This window comes from Arachis hypogaea, chromosome 4, assembly GCF_003086295.3.
Source record: "Arachis hypogaea cultivar Tifrunner chromosome 4, arahy.Tifrunner.gnm2.J5K5, whole genome shotgun sequence".
NCBI lineage: Eukaryota > Viridiplantae > Streptophyta > Magnoliopsida > Fabales > Fabaceae > Arachis > Arachis hypogaea.
Window position 1 is genome coordinate 127,658,641 of NC_092039.1, and position 20,095 is coordinate 127,678,735.

Below are 20,095 nucleotides of genomic sequence, written 5' to 3' on the forward strand. Positions count from 1 at the left end.
TATCACTAATTTTATTAAAATATCCTTATAATTTAATAAAAATAAAAATATATTTTTATTTAATTTTTTAAAAGACTTGAATACTCTTTTTTATATATGTCAGGCAAAAATTACTCTTTTAGATTAATTAATCAAATAGTTTAATTTTACCATTTCAAAATTTAAATAATCTAAAAGACAAACAAAAATACATTTAACAAAATTATTTATTTTTTCATAAATCCTAATCAATTTGTTCATACTAAAAAATGAAAAAAATTTAAAAATATTAAAAAAATCACTTTGTTCTTGCTGAATTTCTTCCCAACCTTCACATCCCTTCTCTTTGTTTGAATTTTTCTTTCTTCTTTTTAATCTCGTCTCTTCTCCCTGATACCAGAAGACAAAAAAACTTCCTCCACGGCAAGGTTACCTTCCTTTCTTTCACAAATTTCAAACAATAAATATTTTAGGAAGAAGTAGTTGACATGCATTTAAAATTTTTATTAGAAATGTGATGCACGCACCATTATATGGTATATATTATATTTAGAGTGCAATTCTTTACTAAACATTTCCGTAATACTTATATAAGGAATTTAATTAATTGTCAGTCCATATATGTATTTGTTGCTGCAATAAGCAATAAGCTACTTCGGACCTATCTCAGCTGCCAATAAGGTTAGAAATCAGTATCGTTTGTCTATATATGTATTTGTTGCTGTAAATCAATGGCTTATTGAATTCTGTTTTTGGCTGCAGTTTTTCTCATCAAATGGTTTTCCTTGCCCAAGTCTCTAATTTACAATGTTCTCTTTGCCTCGTGCTCTCTCCTACCAGGGAGCTAGCTCAACAAGTATGCTTCTTATCTTTTAATGCATAGGTTATTGTTTCATTGATTTTAGGCTCTTTATCTTCAAAACCAGTGTCGCACTTTGCCTATTGCTTAGTTCATTGAGATGCAGCATTACATTCAAATCTGTTTTGACAATAATAGATATTTCAATGTGTGTGGTAGCTTTGATCAAGTGTCTGCCTAAATGGAGTTATTCCTACTTAGTCAAAGGACTAAAATGAACATTACCTCCTTGTTATTCACATATAATTTTATATATTTGATGCATCTTAATATTGATTAGTAATTTAGAATAGAAGCTTCTCTATTCAATTAAGTTACTCAACTTCCCTTGAAATTTGATTATGCAAGGTCCATGCCTAAGCAAAGTGGGCACTACTGTTTCTTTTATCTAGTGATGGCACTACTGTTTCTTTTATCTCTTTTCCGTTCTTATCTTTTCGGTGGATTTGGTATGAATGTGAATATGATCTTTGCTTCTTTTTTTTCTCTCTTGGTTCTTCAGGAATCCGACAATATCAGAGGTACTCTGCAGTTCTAATCTGATCAAGGCACTCATTTTATGTGAACTGTTTCAAACACTTCTAAAACTCTACAGATTTGTGTTAGTTCCATTTTTCTTGAAGGTGAGGATATAAATATGAGCATTTCACATGCTGCTGATTCTATTGGTTTGAAAGAGATACCAAGATATGAAGTTAAAATTATTGAGGAGGATGACTGGATGAAAGGAGCTCAGGTCAGTTTGCTTCTTTTCTAGATCAATATCATGAAGTTGTTCTTGTGTTGCTTTAGAAGATTGATCTAATATCTACGCAACTTCCTTGCTATTGAAGTTCTGCATTATTATGCTATATTCACATTTCTTCAGCCATCTAGTCTCTGTTCTATGATATTTGGTAAAGTTTTTCATGAGAAAAATGTCTTGGTATGCCTTTCACTCGAAGCCAGAGTAGCTGAAATTTTTTGGTGTATCTTCTAGTGTTTCTGTTCAAATCAATTTTGGAAGGGCATGAGTGAAAATTAGACAGGTTCATCTTTTATGAACTAGAAATCGAGTCAATGAGGCAATGATGCTCTTTATGAAATCGAGTTAGTCCTGTGTTCTAGCTGTTAAATACTAACTGCTAATTGTTTGGTTTCTGTTTAATAGCTATTAAATTTACTGCATTCTTTACTTAGCATTCTTATTCGGGGAATGATCACTTATTCATATTATGGAAAACTGTCAGTGCGAGAATGCCTTTGGTGTACAGTAGAGTTCATTTTCATTCTTACTTTGTTTCCTTGAACATCTCTGTGTGGAAAGCTAAATATTATAACCGTCTCTATCATATTCACATATTTTAACTGTCTTTTTTTGGTTAATTGACAAAACATATGTCAGATATGAATTTTCAGAAACATTTTGATATGACATGTTCTGTACTTATTGGGCCTTATATAGGGTTTAGGGTTTAATTATTAAGTTAGTATGAAAGAGCATATTATTGATGTAATAGAATCAGTTGAGAAATTAATCAAATGAGAGTTCAGGAAAGCAATTCTAGACCTTCTGCAGTTTCATATTCACCAATAATAGACCTTTTGCAGTTTGGTGCTGCCTTTGCCATTGGAGTCGATATAGATTCACAAGCAATTGCATCAGCATCTGAAAATGCTACTCTGAATAACATCAGATCAGACAAGCTGCAACTGCACTTGATTGCAAGCCAAGAGTTGTCGAGGGAGAAAATGCTTTCGAGATAGACACAGTCATTCACAAGGATAAATATGATGTGGTCATCGCAAACATACTTTTAAATCCTCTGTTAAATCTTGCTGATCAAATTATCTTTTCTGCAAAGCCTGGAGCAATTATTGGTCTCTCTGGAATCTTAAGTGAACAGGTAGTTTAAATGTTCAATTAATTCTCATTATCGATTTTCTTTATTCGGAATGCAGCTATCTCTTTGCTGCCAAATGCAGATTCTTGTTGGTGGAACTGCTTCGAATCACATTCTCCTCCTAAATTCATCTCCTTTGTTCCTTATGCAGGTCCAGAACTTATTACAAAAATATTCACTATTCTTAGAAGGCATAGAAGTGTCGAAAATGGATGACTGGGCCTGTGTGAGTGGCAGAAAAAGAAAGAATATAGATATCTGCTGATTCGTTGCTGTAGATGCTTGGTTTAGGGTTTAACTTTTCTCATCCAATCATTCTTTGCCGTTTTAATGCCACCCAGAATGTTTTACAAGAAGCAGCATGTTGATGATATACTAGGAATTATAGTTGATGATCAATACATTTTGTTTTTGTTTTGAAATATATATATTGACTTGCTTGTTTATAGTACTTTTCTTTTAGTTTGATAATACGATGAAATTTGTTTATTTTTTGAAATATTATAAATATTCAAATACAAATTAGATAAAAATTTGTATTAAATTTATATTTATTGTGTATGAAAATAAGTTTATTTTGTAATTAGAAAAAAAAAATTTTTACCTTACAGACGGATTTTCTGTCTGTAATCAGAATGTGAGATGATTTTTCAAAGTTTAAATTACAGACGGAAAATCTGTCGGAAAATCCGTTACAGACGGAAAATCCGTCGGAAAATCCATCTGTAATTACAGATGGAAAATCTGTCTGAAAATCTGTCTGTAATTACAGACAGAAAATCCGTCGAAAAGTTCGTCGGCTTCGGGAAATGGATGGAGAATTTACAGAGGGAAAATCCGTCGGTAACTTGTAAAAATCCGTCTGTAATTTTTCGACGGAAAAATTCCGTCGGTAAATAATTTCCGACGGGACTTTTACAGAGGGACAAAATCCGTCGGTAATTTCGTCGGTAACCAAAAATCCGTCTATAATAAGGACTAAATCTGTCTGTAATAACTAGTTTTCTAGTAGTGTATTACCTAAACTCGACCCTACCCCGCCTCTCCCAAGAACCTGCCCCGCACCTCGACCGGATAGGGATGGGATGGGTACCCGCAGGTTCGAGTGGTATTGTCATCCCTACCTTTAGTAAATTTCTTTCTCCTTCATCTCCCTCCTTTCTATCATCGTTATCAAAATTGAACTATTAATCGATTTGGCCAAATCACTTAATTACAAATTCAACCGGTGAAATACCGATTAAATTATTTGACCTAATAATAATTAAATAAGTATATAAAATTAGACGAATACTATTTTACTTTTTCTAAAATAACATATAAATTATCTTTTCTGATGTATTACATTCTAATTTGATGTTTATTTTAATACATATGTTATATATTTATTAAAATATTAATTTAAATTTTTTTAATTAACTAAATTCTAAACTAAAATATTGATATGACAAATTAAAAATAGAAACTCAAATTAGTGTCACCGTGAAAATTTGCAATTTGAAAAGTTTATCGTTAAGTAGATCTTTAAATTTAGAAATTTATTCTATACAATTTGGTTTCGAATTATATAAAAAAAAAAAAGAAAAAAATTCGAAACACTTTATATCTTGTTTTTTTAAAATTAATGTAGCTAGTTTGCAATTATTTTTTATGAAAGTATAGATTTTTATTTAATTTTTGTTAAAAATATGAGATTTTGTGTAAAAAATAAAAGAGTAATATATAACATTATTTTTCAAATATTTTGTTAAATTTTCAACAAATTTTAATAACCTAAAATCAATTTTTTATTTTTATTTTATTAGATAAATTAGTCATCTCACAAATTTTACTAAAAATTAAAAATAAATAAATACCCATTAAAATATAACATATCAAAAAAGATAATTTACATGTTATTTTAGAGAGAATATAATAGTATTTATCATAAAATTATAATAAATCAAAAGTTAAATAATGAAAGAAATAGATAATTATTATATTTATTATTGAATATTTAAAAATTGGAATGATAAAAATATTTCTTACAATCAAATAAATCTAATTAATTAATCGAGATGAAGATAGAAGTAAGGATCTACGATTGAAAAAAGAAAGTGATTCGAAAGAAAAACTGATCCATCGAAAGTGACGAAAAATGGGGGGAGGTCAAATAAATAATGAAACTATTTCGATAAAGATATTAAAAATATATTTTTTTTAAAGACGTTTACAAGTGTTATAATATTATTGGATATATTTATTAAATTGGTTAATATTTTATTTTTTAATAAACTAGAACGAAATTGATTTATTATAGCAATAATAATAAATTTAATTGTCCGCACTATAATAATTAGATTCGATTTAATCCGATTGATTTACACAATCTAAACTGAATTATGTTTAGATTTTTTGATAAAAAAACAAATATATTTTTATTTTTGTTTTAGAAAAAACAAAAAAAAATGATCCAGTAATAAGTTATGTAAATTGATCGGTTCGACCGGACTAGATAACAATTAAATTTATTGTTATTGTTATAAAAAATCGATTTTATTCTAATTTATTAAAAAATTTAAAAATAAATAATTCGTTAATACGCCCAATAATAATACGACACTTAAGTATCTTTAAAAAAAATGTTTTACGCTTCTTTACGAAATTATCCTCTGTGAATAATATAGGAGGGATTAGTTATGGGAAAGCTTCCTTATAACGACCCTAGATAGTTAGCTGCACACCAATTGAATTAATCTTTTAAGAATTGAATGACTTGAATGATATGTTACTAATTTCTGCAGTTTTGATATATTTTAATTTTCTGAGTGGAATCCATTGAATTGGTTCACAGATTTGACGGATCTTGCTCTAACTGATTTTAATTATATTTCTAAAATTTTATATGTATACTACTTTGGAGCTTTTTACCAAACAAGTTACCAAGTTATATTTCTGATTTTATATGGATACTAATTTGGATGTTTATTAGTTTTTTTTTTACTTGTTTAACTCTTGAATTTATTATTACATGTCTTATATGTCTAGAGAATCATTACCCGGTCCCTAGTTAGTAGTTAGCAACTAAAAAGGAATCCTTAGTTGTTAAGTAAGACCTTACTAATGGGTCGTGTTTTTATCATTTTATATTTTTATTTGAATATCCTCAAGAGAGCTAGCACTACGTATATACTATAGGAAATATTTTAAGTGCATCGAAAAGTATCGATGCACCAGTTATTTTAACCGTTGATTTCAATTAATATATATTATATATATTTTTTATAAATCAGATCAATAGTTAAAATAACTGGTGCACTAGTACTTCCAATATACTTGAAATGTTTCCTATAGTGTAAGCGCTTACAAGCATTCTAGTACTTAATATATATTTTGTTGGTCGCCATTCTAGAACGTAGTAGTAGTAATAATAATAATAATAATAATTTAGAATAAAGTATTGATCTAACGTTTCAATCATTCTATTTAAATTTTTAATGTTTTAAAATTGACTCAATGTTATTCTGCAATCCGTTAACAGAATTGACGGCGAGACAAAATTGAGACGATTTTAAAACGTTAGAGATTTAAATAGGACGAAAATATTAGGGGCAAAAATGATACATAAAAATAAATTTTAAATTTTATCCTTCAATAATATCAATTTTTTACTATACATAGTATTCAATTATTTTTTAATCACATGTAAATAACTTACACTTAATCATATTACTTTCATTTTAAATAAATTAATTTTTTTTATAATTTTACTCTTAAAAATTTTTAGTTATCATGAAATATTTGTAGAATGACTAGTATATAAACTTACAGAAAAGAAAAAATAATATATATACAATAAAATATAATTTATACTTTTATTTCTAATGTATGAAAATTTTTTAAAATTATAAAAAAATAAAGTTATTTAAAATGAAAGTAATATGATTAAGTGTAATTTATTTAGATATAATTAAAAAATAATTAAATATTATGTACAGTAAAAAATTAATATTATTGAAAGATAAAATTAAATTAAAATTTATTTTTATGTATCGTTTTTGTTCCTAACGTTTTCGTCCTATTTAAGTCTCTAACGTTTCAAAATTGTCTCAATTTTGTTCCGCCGTCAATTCTGTTAACGGATCCCTAATGGCTTAATGACAGGATAACATTGAGTCAGTTTTGAAATATTAGGAACTTAAATAGAACGATTAAAATGTTAGGGACAACTTTAAAACTTACCTCAAATTTTAGGGACAAAAATGATACTTTACTCTAATAATTTATTTAAATTTATCAAATTATCTAACAATTTTCAAATATTAATTTCACATAAAGATAATTACCAACCATTAAATAAATAAAATAAATTTAGATTATTATGTCTGAACCATTATGTAAGTCAATTCAATTTTTTTTATTGAATCCGAGTGCACTAAAAAATCAACTAGGTTGTAACTAACTTAAAACCAACTAGTTGAAAAATAAATTTATTATAAAAAAAACTCTCATTATTATAATTCTTTTAATGTTAAAATTAAAAATAAAAATTATTTTTTAACTAGTTGTCTCCAAATTAATTATACCTTAGTTGGTTCTTAGATTATTTTTATTATATATATATATATTTATTATATATTACGTGTACATTAAAATTAGTCATCAATACAGAATATATGTTAAAATATAAATATATATTAAAAATAAATTAAATTACACATATATTTATATATAAATATATTAGTGGCTAATAATTTTAGTATACAAATAAAATTTTAAGTAAAAACTCAGGTCCAGTTGACTTCACATAAAATTAATAGCTAAGAGTCGTTAGATAATTTGAATGATTTGACTAAATTTTTATCTAACCGCTCTATTAACTTCACGTGAACTAGATTAGTTTCGACCAAGATTTTAAGTATTAGAATTTTTGGGAGCCAATGGTGTTGAATAGAGGTGGGCCGAAACTCTCCCATCTTTGCTTTGCGGACGATATTGTTCTATTCGGGAAAGCTTCCATGGAGCAGATTGAAGTTGTACGGGGCATTCTGGATTTGTTTTGTAAATGTTCGGGTCAAAAGGTAAATTATTTTAAATCCTGTGTTTACTTCTCTGATAATATGTGCCTCGCTAGGAAAAAAGAACTGAGTGATGCTTTGGGAATGAGGTTAACAAACAATATGGGTAAGTACCTTGGAGTCCCTCTCCTTCATGGTCGTTCGAAGAAGGAAGACTTTCAATTCATATTAGATAGAATGGCTAATAGACTTAGTTCGTGGAAGGCTACAAATCTTTCTCTTGCGGGCAGAGTTACTCTCACTCAATCAGCACTGGCGTCTATTCCCTCCTATGTCATGCAGACCATGAAACTTCCTCTAAGCATTTGTGATAGCATTGATAAAATCTGCAGAAATTTTTTGTGGGGAAGTGTTAGCTCGGGGAGGAAACCTCATCTCATGAGTTGGGAGAAAGTTTGCCTTCCCAAAAGCCAAGGCGGTTTGGGCCTCAGATCGGCTAGAGTGTTGAATAATGCAAATCTTATGAAGCTGGCCTGGAAGCTAATCCATAATAAAGATGCGCTATGGGTAAAGATAGTCCGTAGCAAGTATGGATGTGGAGATGACTCCCTTCCACTTATCACAAAACATCTATCTTCGTCTAATGCTTGGAAAGGTATCTTTCATGTTTGGAAAAAGTTTGCTGACAATCTTGTTTGGAGACTTGGGTCCGGTGAAAATGTTAACTTCTGGAATGATCATTGGATGCCAGGGGTACACCACCTGATTGATTTTGTTCAACCCGAGGTGTTTCCTAATATGTTGGAGGAACGGGTGTGTGACTATGTATCAAACCGGAGGTGGGATCTCAATCGAATTGCAGTAGTCCTAGGTGACGATTGGATTCCCGTTTTCAGGTCGACGAAAACACCTGAACCAGAGATGGGAGAAGATATTCTAGCCTGGCTGTTGACATCAGACGGTGCGTTTTCTATCAAGTCAGCTTGCTCTCTCTATCTAAGCCCTTCAGATAATTCTAAAGCTGAGTTGTTTTCGAAGATCTGGAAGCTTGAAGCTCCCCAAAGGCTGCGTACTTTTTGCTGGCTTGTTGCAAATGAAGTGCTTTTAACAAATGAGATTAGAGTCAAAAGAAATATGACCCAGGATGGTTCTTGTGTTAGTTGTGGTGAGGCAATCGAATCTATGCTCCATGTGATCCGAGACTGCAGAGTTGCGAGACAAACATGGATGAGCATTGATGCCAGATTGAGATTTGGTAACTTTTTCAACACCCCCCTTCTCCCTTGGTTGTTGGAGAATTTATCATCCCAATCCCTCTTTAAAGGGGTTCACTGGCCCCTCCTTTTTGTATGCATAATGAATGCACTCTGGCTTCGTCGAAATAAGGTGATCTTTGATAGCGATGAGGCCGTAGCAGAGAATAGCATTCATTTTTTGGCCTTCCGTTTAGCGAAGGACTACTCTATAGCACACCTCGAGCTTGCTCAGAGTAGGAAAAAGGTTTGCAACTTCATTGAAAGACAGATCAAATGGAAGCCACCAGATCACCCATTTATTAAGCTCAACTCAGATGGCTCTGTGTTAGATGGAGGAAGAGCAGCTTGTGGTGGGATCCTAAGGGACTCTGATGGAAGATTTATAGCTTGCTTTAGTGCGAATTTGGACGGTGGAACAGTGACGACAGCGGAGCTTTTGGGAATTTTACTAGGCCTGGAGTTAGCTTTGAATATTGGTTGCTCTCATCTGATTATTGAAGCAGACTCCCTTGTTGCAGTGAAGCTTTGTCTCCAGAAGGAAATTGACTTACATGCTACTAGATCTTTAGTCTTGGCTATCAGAAACAGATGCAGCAGGCTTACTAGCTGGAATATTCATCACCAATTTCGGGAAGCAAATACTTGTGCTGATAGGTTGGCTCACTTTGGTCATAGTCTTCCATCTGGCTGCCATATTTTCTTCAATCTGCCCTCTTGTATTTTCTTAGCTTTTCATGCTGATTCTATAGGTATTGCTCTCCTTAGAGTAGTCTCTATTTAGTTTTCTTGTTTTTGGGCGTTTCTGCCCCGATGTTCATCAAAAAAAAAAAAAAAAAAAAGATAGAGGCGCAACTTGGGGCAAGATGGTGTATCGCGTACCTAATAGAAACAAGGCGTGGACGTGATTATATAAACAAGAGAATCAATCAAGTCATTACCAAATTAAAGCAAGGTTTACTCTCATCTCTTTCAAACTTTGCTAATATACCTACATTTTATTCCCAAGTTTTCTTCACTACTAGCTATTATATTGTTTTTCCTTCCGAACCTGTTTCCCTTCTTCGTTCAACCTACGTGAAAACTCAGGTGAAATCGACTTGTAAAGTTGATATTTGAGAGTCATTAGATAAAAAGTTAATCAAATCAGTCAAATCATCTAACTTTTCACAGATATCAATTTCACGTGAAGTAGAGTGCACCTAAGTTTTCACCTTATTATATTTATAGATGGCGAGCGCCAACTATTACTATTATTACAACTACATTCACTCGCTTGAGACTCATCAAGATCCTCATGAATCATCGCCAGATCGAAATGTGGTTCTGCAGGGAAGCAAGAATTACCAGGAGTGGCGCCAAGCAATGAACTTGAAGTTGGAAAAGACAAAGACGCTGTGGTTTGTGCATGGCACCGATGCAGCGGTGATGAACGAACCACGAATCTATGGAGAATGGAAGACTCGCAAAGAGCTTGTTCTGTCATGGATCCACGGTTCTATCTCGGAGGAGATCAAAAAGTTTGCGGACGCTTTGCCCAAAGAACTTGGCGTGTGGAAAGCTTTGATGAAACTTTACTCCTCCCATGAGTCCATAATCACAGATATTAAGAAAGAAATCGATTCACTCAAACAAGAAACACGAACTCTGATGGAATATAAGATCAAGTTCGATGCGCTTTGGATGGAATATGACATGATGCTGGATGAGAACAATGACAAGAGCAAGAGGGAGCAAGAAAGAGCCAAGAGGTTCCTTGAGGGTTTGAATGACACCTTCCATGCAACAAGATCATGGATAATGCAAGAGACACCTTTTCCATCCCTTGAGAGAGTTTTTAATTTGGCAGCTCAAGAAGATGAGGAAGCACGGATATTGGTCACGCGGATCCAACCACAACCCGACCAAGGTACTATTCACATTCTCTCCTTTATTAACATGCATGGATAACTCATTTTAACCTACAATTAGGGGTGGCAACAGGGCAGGTAGGGGCGAATTTTTGCTCTATTCGATCCCGTTCCGCTATACAACAACCATATAGAACCCGTCCCGTTTTTATTCGCAAGTAGTAAAATGTTAAACCCTAACTCGCCCCGTTCCTATGATTATTAAAATCCAATAAATAAAATTAAATTTCAAAATTTATATAACTATCATTATATACATAACATAAATTAAAGTAAAAATTTAAATATAAAACAATGTTATTAATCATTTACTAATTATTTTACGTATATTATACATATTATATATTAAAATTATATATATTATATATACAGCGGGAGGAGTAGGGGTGGGTATTACCTAAACTCAATCCCGCCCGGTTCCGCCTCTCCCAAGAACTCGCCCCGCTAAAAATCCGCCCCGAGCGGATAGGGGTGGGATGGATATTGCGGGTTTAAATGTTATTGCGATCTCTCATTATTTACCTAATGAAATTATTTTTTTAAAGGTAAAAACTCAGGTATAGTAGACTTCACCTGAATTTTCACCTTTTTTTAAAAGTAACATTTGTGGTAATTTTTGTTTGGGCCAATTAGTTATTAAGTTAATTTGGTTAGACTACTTGAGAATAGGCTAAGTAGTTATCCAAAACAAAAAATTTTAAAAATCAATTCAAAGTACTATTACTCAAGTTTTTAAATATTAAATATATTTGAATATTAATACCCTTGTTGTAGTGCATAACACAGAAGACACCGGAATTGAGAAGCAGCAGATTGTTCTTTCCGAGATCCATAAACACGCGTTAACGTCAACGCCACCCGGAGCGCCATATAGCTGCGATGGATGTAAAGAACGAGGGTGTGGACGCAGTTATCGTTGTGAAGAAAAAAATTGCAGTGGTTATGTCCTCCATGAAGAATGTGCAAACGCTGTTCTTCAGCGTCAAAAAGAGGTAAGTCATCCATTTTTCGAAGGACAAGAATTCCGGTTCCTAGAGAAACCCCTTGGGTACCCTAGGGTTTGTGATGCTTGTAGAATGGAAGTGCAAGGGTTTGTGTATCATCGCGAAGCTACAAAAAAGGACACAGGCTTGGATTTGCATCCATGTTGTTTGAAGCTAAGAGACAACATTTCTTATGAAGAGTCAAATGCAACAAAGACACTCACATTGAAACAAAACGTTAAGAAAAAGTGTGTCCGGTGTAAGCGTAAGGAAGTTGGGGACGATAGCGAAGCTAAAGGGTGGTCATATGTAACTTCCGATGGAGATTGCTATCATGTTTCTTGTTTTAAGGAATGGTTTCTTGAGAAATTCAGAGATGATTATTTCTCGGAAAAGAAGGTTGTAGTGTCAAAAATGCAGAGCAATGTTGTTGAGAGTAATAATATGAAAGTTGTCGAAGTTGGAGAAGGATCAAATAGTTCAAAAGGATCATCATCATTGGCAAAGAAGATGGTGGTAACGATAGCACCAGTGGTAGTCAAGTTAATATTTTCAGCTATTTTTGGAGATCCTGTTTCTTTTGTTCTTGCTCTAGTGGAAGCCCTAGTTACTTCTTTTAATTAAAATATATAAGGTAAAAACTATTCGCTTGAAGTTGATACTGAAGAGCCGTTAGATGATTTGACTGAGTTAACTAAATTTTCATCTAACGTTTTTCAGATATCAACTTCACCTGAATTCGACTGAATCACCGATATATAATTACATGTGCACTCTTAAAATGTGTAAAAGTGAGGTTAAATACTACTTTTCTATGGAGTGGTTTACTTCTTTTCAGTTTAAGCAAAAAATTGTGTTTCCCTTTAATTTATATGTATGTGAGTTTGGTGTGCTTTGTAATCCTTACAATATAAATAAATAATTTGGTTACATTGTAAGAACTTTTATATTTAGTCATCATTTTCCTACACTACTAATAATAAACATCTTCTCAAAAGTTTAAATTAATTTTGGGATTCACCAAAAATCGAATTCTTAACCTTTCAAATCTAAAGCTCTAATACCATGTGATGATACCACTTATTCCAAAAACTTCAGCTGATAGGAAAAGGTATCACTAATGATTATATCTCTAATATTCCCTAAACCTCCATTATACACATTGTACAAATATTCCATTGGCTCATACTTTTCCATATGAAACACAAGAACATCATTGTGCTCGATAATCAATGATTTTTTAACAATATGAACAACCACCAATCAAATAAAAACACACTACACTTTTAAATTATTTACCTAAATCTTAATATTAGAATAACCATTCGTATACCTAGTAATATAAACATTCGATATATCCATTGTTTACATTATTTAATATTTTTATTGTCTACCTATATTTTTCCTATATATTATAGTATAATCAAGGATAAGTATATTGTTTCTTTTATGAGTTATTGTATTAGATAGTTTGACGATAATGGAGAAGTTTCATTTTATCTTAGTGTTGTTGGTAAGGATGAGCACTCCTTTCACCACAAAGCAATAAAGAAACGTTCCATGTATTTTATTTAGAGACTTGTCGATTTTCATAAACAAACAAGCATTTTTAATTCTTCTCTCTTTTATAACTATATATAAAGAGAATAATCATTGTTAAAGACAATTCAAATGTTATAGAAAAAAAAAAACAATAAAGTGAATTCACACTAATTATAAAAATCATAAAAGAAATTAAATTAAAAAATCTATATCTTGTACACAAAAAAATTAATTATACTTTTTTCAATGTATAATTATATTTTAACATATATCTCATATCAATAATTAATTTAATTATTAAAATTTTATATACACGTAATATGATATGATTGAATTGAATTTGGATACAATAAAATATATTAATAATAAAAACTAAAATAATAACTATTTTACTTATTCGCCAATGAGTTATAGCTCAAATAACATAGTCTCTTCTCCATACTTATTTAAAAGGTTGCGGATTCGAGTCTCCTATCTCTATAAATATATATATATATATATATATATATATATATATATATATTTTACTTATTCATGATGATTAGACTATCTTAGCAAATACTAAAATTTATTGCAAATAAATTTTGATGGTTAAATTAAAAGAAAAGAAAATAGAAAAAAATGAATAGTAAGAACAAAGAAGAAGAATAGAATAGGGTCAAAGGAAACAGCATTACACCACCCATTGTTCCCAAAGGAAGCGTTCTCATTCTATTTTGTGATTAATTCAAAATCACACAAATCTTAACGGATCACATTCCATTTCCTGCTTCTTATATTCATTCCCATTTCCATCATTTCCATTCCCCTCTCCCTTCACATTTCTTCTCTTCGTTCTTTCCCTTCCATCACCACCCCTCCTCGCCATTTCCCTCCTCAAGCAAGGTCTATTCTTTCTCACATTCTCATTTTCATTTCTTTTATTCTGGATTTTCAGATTTGGAATCCTCTGTTTCTTCAGTTTTGATTCCACATTCTATTATTTTTTAGGTTTTGTAATTGGATTGAATTGGCCTCTGTTATTGTTGGGTTTCAATTTTTTTTTATTTGGGTGTACGAAAGTTTTCATCTTTTCTTGTGTTTCATTCATGTTATGGAAAACATAATGTAGCTGGATTAATGTTAAGGAATTGTTTTTTATTTTTAATCTACATTGTTTTTAGTTCTCAATCTAAGTTTTGCTTTTTGGTCCGTGTCTCAAATTTTGATTAAAACATCTATTGTTTGGTTCGTGTCAATCCTTGAACATCATTTCATTGATATTTTGCAACCATTCTTTCCCTTATTAGTTATGATCATAATAATTAAAATCGATTTGGTTAAATTCATGGTTAAGCTATGATATCTTGTCAATAACTAGTTGGAAGCACATGGCTTTTCTCATTCAAAATAGATGGAAATTCTCATATAAAAAGATAAATTTCCAATACAATATAAGTGTCCAATGAAAATTAAAATGAAAATTTTGATTATTCTTACACATTTAAAACTTAAAATGTTTACATCTAAGTTTACAATGTAGATAGTGCATTTGAAATGATAATCTATCTTTATCATCCAACAGATACTAAAAGATGGCAGAAGGTGAGGATATTCAGCCTCTTGTCTGTGACAATGGAACTGGAATGGTTAAGGTACTTAATGGAACATGTTTCTTTCTTGATGCAAGTTTATGGAATTTGATGAAGTGATTGATAATGTGTGTTTGTTTTCAGGCTGGTTTTGCTGGAGACGACGCCCCACGAGCTGTTTTTCCCAGCATTGTAGGCCGCCCTCGCCACACTGGTGTAATGGTAGGAATGGGCCAGAAAGATGCATATGTTGGAGATGAGGCACAATCCAAGAGAGGTATCTTGACTCTCAAGTATCCAATTGAGCATGGTATTGTAAGCAATTGGGATGATATGGAGAAGATTTGGCATCACACATTCTATAATGAGCTTCGAGTTGCCCCTGAAGAGCATCCAGTTTTGCTGACTGAGGCTCCTCTTAACCCGAAAGCTAATCGTGAGAAGATGACTCAAATCATGTTTGAGACCTTCAATGCCCCTGCCATGTATGTAGCCATTCAGGCTGTTCTTTCATTGTATGCTAGTGGTCGCACAACCGGTAAGTAATTCGCACAATTCTGTTGAATGCAGTGTTAAAATCTGTGATTGCAATTGGATAGAGCTTGTACTTGTTTAGCACAATCGAATAAATGCCATGTTTCTTGTTTTTTACAGGTATTGTGTTGGATTCAGGGGATGGTGTCAGCCACACTGTCCCTATCTATGAGGGTTATGCTCTGCCACATGCCATCCTTAGGCTTGATCTCGCCGGTCGTGACCTTACAGATTTCTTGATGAAAATCTTAACTGAGCGTGGTTACTCGTTTACCACCTCAGCAGAGCGAGAAATCGTGAGGGATGTGAAAGAGAAGCTGTCCTACATTGCACTTGACTATGAGCAAGAGCTGCAGACAGCCAAGACCAGCTCCTCTGTTGAGAAGAGCTATGAGTTGCCAGATGGACAAGTGATTACCATCGGCGACGAACGTTTCAGATGTCCTGAGGTGCTTTTCCAACCATCCATGATAGGAATGGAAGCTGCAGGTATCCATGAGACGACATACAACTCGATCATGAAGTGCGATGTTGATATCAGGAAAGACTTGTATGGCAACATTGTTCTATCAGGAGGAACAACTATGTTCCCTGGCATCGCCGATAGAATGAGCAAGGAAATCTCTGCATTGGCTCCCAGCAGCATGAAGATCAAGGTGGTGGCTCCCCCTGAGAGAAAATATAGTGTCTGGATTGGTGGTTCTATCTTGGCATCCCTCAGCACTTTCCAGCAGGTTTGGTTTCTTATCTTGTTACCTTATCAAATATTATAAAATTGCCTTAATATTAACAATAATACTAGTTTCTAATGCTGCAAAATTTGATTTTGTGTGCAGATGTGGATTGCAAAGGCAGAATATGATGAGTCTGGACCATCAATTGTGCACAGAAAATGCTTCTAAGGTGTTTTGAGAGGAAATAGTTGGTGTCATTATTATTGAAAGAAATTTTAAAAGAAAAGGTGGTGGTTGTGTTTGAGATTCCTCAAGGAATTGAAGCAGTGCAGCTTTGTAACCCTTTTCAATTCATTCTAGCTTTTATTTATTCATTCATTCTTTCATTCATTCATTCATGTTTATGCTCATGTTGGGAGTCATGATCTTCACAAGGCCAGGAGTTGTATTTTTCATAATCAGAAAATTATCAAGTTATTATTTTCAGTATATATTTCTTTTTATCTATAGTTTTGGACTGTTCATTTTATTCCGCATATGAATTGAATCAGTTGCCATTGTTAAAAGTTAAAACTATGCCGTTGGTATGCAATGTTTATCATCTATTCTAAGATTGCTTACAAATAATCTTCAATGGCATTAGACCAAAGAAAAAAAAAAAAGAACAAGTAAAGCTTACACTTAAAAGTTAAAACAACACATTTTTTATAACATAATTCAAAGTATCACAATACATCAAACTATCAAAGTACTACGTTAAATCTCTCTCTATATAGAAAGCAAGGATGCTGAAGCAAGTTTCTCTTGATCAATAATAAAGGGGTGTTCTTTTATATAATCTTCTTCTCCAAGTTTTGAATTATCTTCTAGGAGCTTTGATTCCTTGTTTTCATGAACTTGGTTATCTCTTTTGTTTCCATCCAAAGCATTCTGTTTCCTTCCAAAGCTTGCAAAACCATATTCTTCTTCATGTTGGTGATGATCATAGTTAGAATTACACCTCCCATGATAGATCTTTGAATTTAAGTCATTCATCCCTTCATCGATCACAGAGCTTCGTCTGTTAAAACTTCCAAAACCTTCGATCCCACGCGCGCTCTTGCTCTTTCTTCTTTTTAGAATTCCTTGCTTCTTAGCATAACAAATAAGTAAAAACATACAATGTACATAACATCAAAATAATTTGGAAGCAGAGAAGATGAGAGAAAAGCAGTGAAAGCAAAGTGTTTGTACTTTCTAGAATGTCTTCAAGAGAAAATGAGTTTACAGCCATTGTTGAGCACAACATGTTGGAGACTGTTTCTCAATTCAGAATGTGGTTGAATAACATGGACTTTTTGTAAAGTAGCTAAGGACCATAGTTCTTGAGGAAGCTGCTTCAAATAGGAGCAGTCTATGACCAAATATTGAAGACTAGGCATTGCTCCTTTGTCTAATGTCCAAGTTACCACATGAGACATCCAAATCATCTTAAAAACTTGAAGGCATGGGAACTCTTCAATGGCAAAATGAATGTCATGAGATCCTCTAACAATTTCAGGACCCCTTATTTTCAAGATTTGGAGTTTAGGAAGCTTTCCAAGAACTCTCATGCAACTCGAGTCGAATCGTCTGACACGATTCAAAGTAACCTTGGTAAGATTTGGTGGAAAAACACTTGCCTCTGATGAAAGCTTTGATGTGCCAGATATTCTAAGTTTGCCAAGACTCTTTAGGCATTGCAAGCATTGTAATTCGCGCACTGAATATCTGTCACCATTATCTTCACCCCATTGAACCAAACCAAGTTTCTTCAGGTTGGGAAAGCTTCCATTTCTTATCATGGATTCCAATTGTGGATCAATATGAATCAGCAAGAGGGTTTGCAGATTCGGCATTGTTTTACCATTTTCACTTGACATACCTTGTAATGCAAGTCTAAATGGCCGCGCGCGCAAATGTCTTAGCCTCTTAAGCTTCCATAGTTTACTAGAGAAGATTAGTATGCTTTTACTCCATAACTCTATTACTTCCAGGTTATAGAGGTTGTATATAAAATCTGGGATGCTTTTAACCCAGGAATCTATTCTCAGGTACCTTAGATGAATCATGGTTTTCAAATCATTAGGTATTGGAACAACTATTCTCCATCCTAATACATTTGTAAGATACATTATGCGAGCCAACTTGAAATCTTTCAGTGTAAGATTCTGGACCCTCTTTCCATGAGCAAAGAAAAACAAAGAACGAGTGCAAGATTGATTACCTGTGTTTCTTGTATGCCAAGAAAAATCTGTTGTGCAATGTATGGACAACTTTCTAGAATTGCTTATCCCAGCAGGGTGAGGGATGTTTGATCCTCGGCGAACCTCCAAGAACTTATCAGCCTTTCCCTCTGATATGCAGAGGTCACGGAGGTGGTCGTGGATTCGACATGTTTTCACACCTCCATCACTCCTTCTGCTTGCCACTTGTACCAAGCTACGATCCACCAACTCATCTAAATAGTGGTCTGCAATATCTTCTGGTTCTGGCACATCTGAGTTTCCGATTTCTTTTACTTGTATGAACCCTTCAGCTATCCACAGCTTGATTAGTTCTCTGCCAAGAATCTCATAGTCTTCAGGGAAGATTCCAAGATACAAAAAACAAGGCTTCAATCTTTGAGGCAAGCTATCATAGCTAAGTTTTAGAATATCAACAACTCTAGTCCCATTTTCATCATCACAATGTTGATTCACATTACCTTTGATTTTCAACCACTCTCTTTGTGATATGCCTTTCTTGGCAAGTCCTGCCATCACTATGATTGCAAGTGGTAACCCTTTACAACTTCCAACTAACTCCTTACCTAAACCTCTTAGATTAGAGTGGCAATCCTGCGCCGGAAACACCTTCTTACAAAAGAGCTGCCAACTTTCTTCTTCATCCAAGAAGGAAAGTTCGCAGGGAGGCATTGTACCGGCGTAGGAAGCCACGTCTCTATCGCGACTAGTTATCAGTATTCTGCTGCCATTGTTGTCATTTGGAAAGACTCCTTGCAAATCATCCCAAACTTGTGTTTTCCAAATGTCATCCAGCACCACAAGATATTTCTTCCCCCTCAAACTCTCCTTCACTTTCTCTTTCATTTCTTCTTCATCATAATCATGCCTCTTCTCAAATAAACCATTGTATTCAGAGGTGGATAGCAAGCACTTGAGAAGGCTCAGAAGAAGCTCCTCAACTCTATAGTCATTGGACACATAACCCCATGCGCGAAAAGGAAAAACCTCTCCAACTTCCTTCTTATTATAGATCTTTCTAGCAAGTGTAGTCTTTCCCAATCCCCCCATACCGGTTATAGAAACAACACTGCAGCATGAACCTGTTTCCATGAGCTGTTTAAGGACAAAGCTCGAGTCGTCAAGCAATCCAACCACTTCTTCTTCCTCTACATCTCTTCTTCTTCTACGAATCAATTCTTCATTGTCATCTCTACACTTGAACTCTCCTTCTCCAATGCTGTATCTATCCTTGTTTTGATAGATACTATTAATAGTAGCTTTGATCCTTTCTATCTCAGAATCTACCTCATGAAGCATCATCACATGGCTTATGCAGCAGAGTAATTTGCTCAACATGTTTCTGCTTCTGTGTGTCGCGGCGTTGGCAACATAGATGTCCATCAAATCCTCAACTTCATAGGCAACATCTCTGATCTGCTTTACCACTTCTTCAACTATCTTGCTGCTGCGTTTTCCCTCACTACTCTTTAGGAAGATATCTATAAACTTAAACTCATTTGTGAGGTATCTGATTTTGTTCTCCACTCCTGCAATAAGTTTTGCTTCATCAACAAGAATCTGTGACAACTTCTGTAGCAGGAAGGAAACAGCACTATCAGCCATATTTTTTTCTACAGGTCAACAATTTCAGGGAAGATGAAGAA

The 20,095-nt window shown here is 33.3% G+C and overlaps 4 protein-coding genes across 8 annotated transcripts in view; 2 read left to right on the forward strand and 2 right to left on the reverse strand.

The window, feature by feature from the left end:
• Positions 1-9,823, reverse strand: part of LOC112744879 (heat shock cognate 70 kDa protein 2-like) — a 200,987-nt gene extending 191,164 nt beyond the window's left edge. The window contains exon 1 of one of the 2 annotated variants that reach the window (XM_072234148.1): positions 9,639-9,823. The gene's annotated coding sequence lies outside the window, so the exon portion shown is untranslated. The remainder of the gene's footprint in view (positions 1-9,638) is intronic. The other variant, XM_072234146.1, reaches the window with a different exon arrangement.
• On the forward strand, positions 416-3,210 carry LOC112744904 (uncharacterized). Of its 4 annotated transcripts, none has more exons than XR_011881537.1 (6): positions 444-660; positions 742-835; positions 1,341-1,359; positions 1,434-1,574; positions 2,429-2,724; positions 2,873-3,210. XR_011881537.1 is itself a non-coding variant. In XM_072236260.1 (6 exons), exons 2-5 carry the CDS (start codon positions 787-789, stop codon positions 2,582-2,584), a joined length of 354 nt encoding a protein of 117 aa, XP_072092361.1. In that variant the 5' UTR covers positions 455-660; positions 742-786; the 3' UTR covers positions 2,585-2,724; positions 2,873-3,210. The 4 variants fall into 4 exon arrangements, 2 of the variants coding, with proteins under 2 accessions (XP_072092362.1, XP_072092361.1); XM_072236260.1 differs by having other exon boundaries at positions 455-660; positions 1,445-1,574; XM_072236261.1 differs by lacking the exon at positions 2,429-2,724 and having other exon boundaries at positions 416-660; positions 1,445-1,574.
• A 4,267-nt stretch (positions 9,824-14,090) lies between the features above and the next one.
• Positions 14,091-16,674, forward strand: LOC112744900 (actin-97-like). The gene is made up of 5 exons (XM_072234165.1): positions 14,091-14,291; positions 14,971-15,040; positions 15,122-15,515; positions 15,632-16,245; positions 16,348-16,674. Exons 2-5 carry the CDS (start codon positions 14,981-14,983, stop codon positions 16,411-16,413), a joined length of 1,134 nt encoding a protein of 377 aa, XP_072090266.1. The 5' UTR covers positions 14,091-14,291; positions 14,971-14,980; the 3' UTR covers positions 16,414-16,674.
• Positions 16,675-17,432: 758 nt separating this feature from the next.
• Positions 17,433-20,054, reverse strand: LOC112744895 (disease resistance protein RPP13-like). Its single transcript, XM_072234635.1, has one exon. It carries the CDS (start codon positions 20,052-20,054, stop codon positions 17,433-17,435), a length of 2,622 nt encoding a protein of 873 aa, XP_072090736.1.
• Positions 20,055-20,095: the final 41 nt, after the last annotated feature.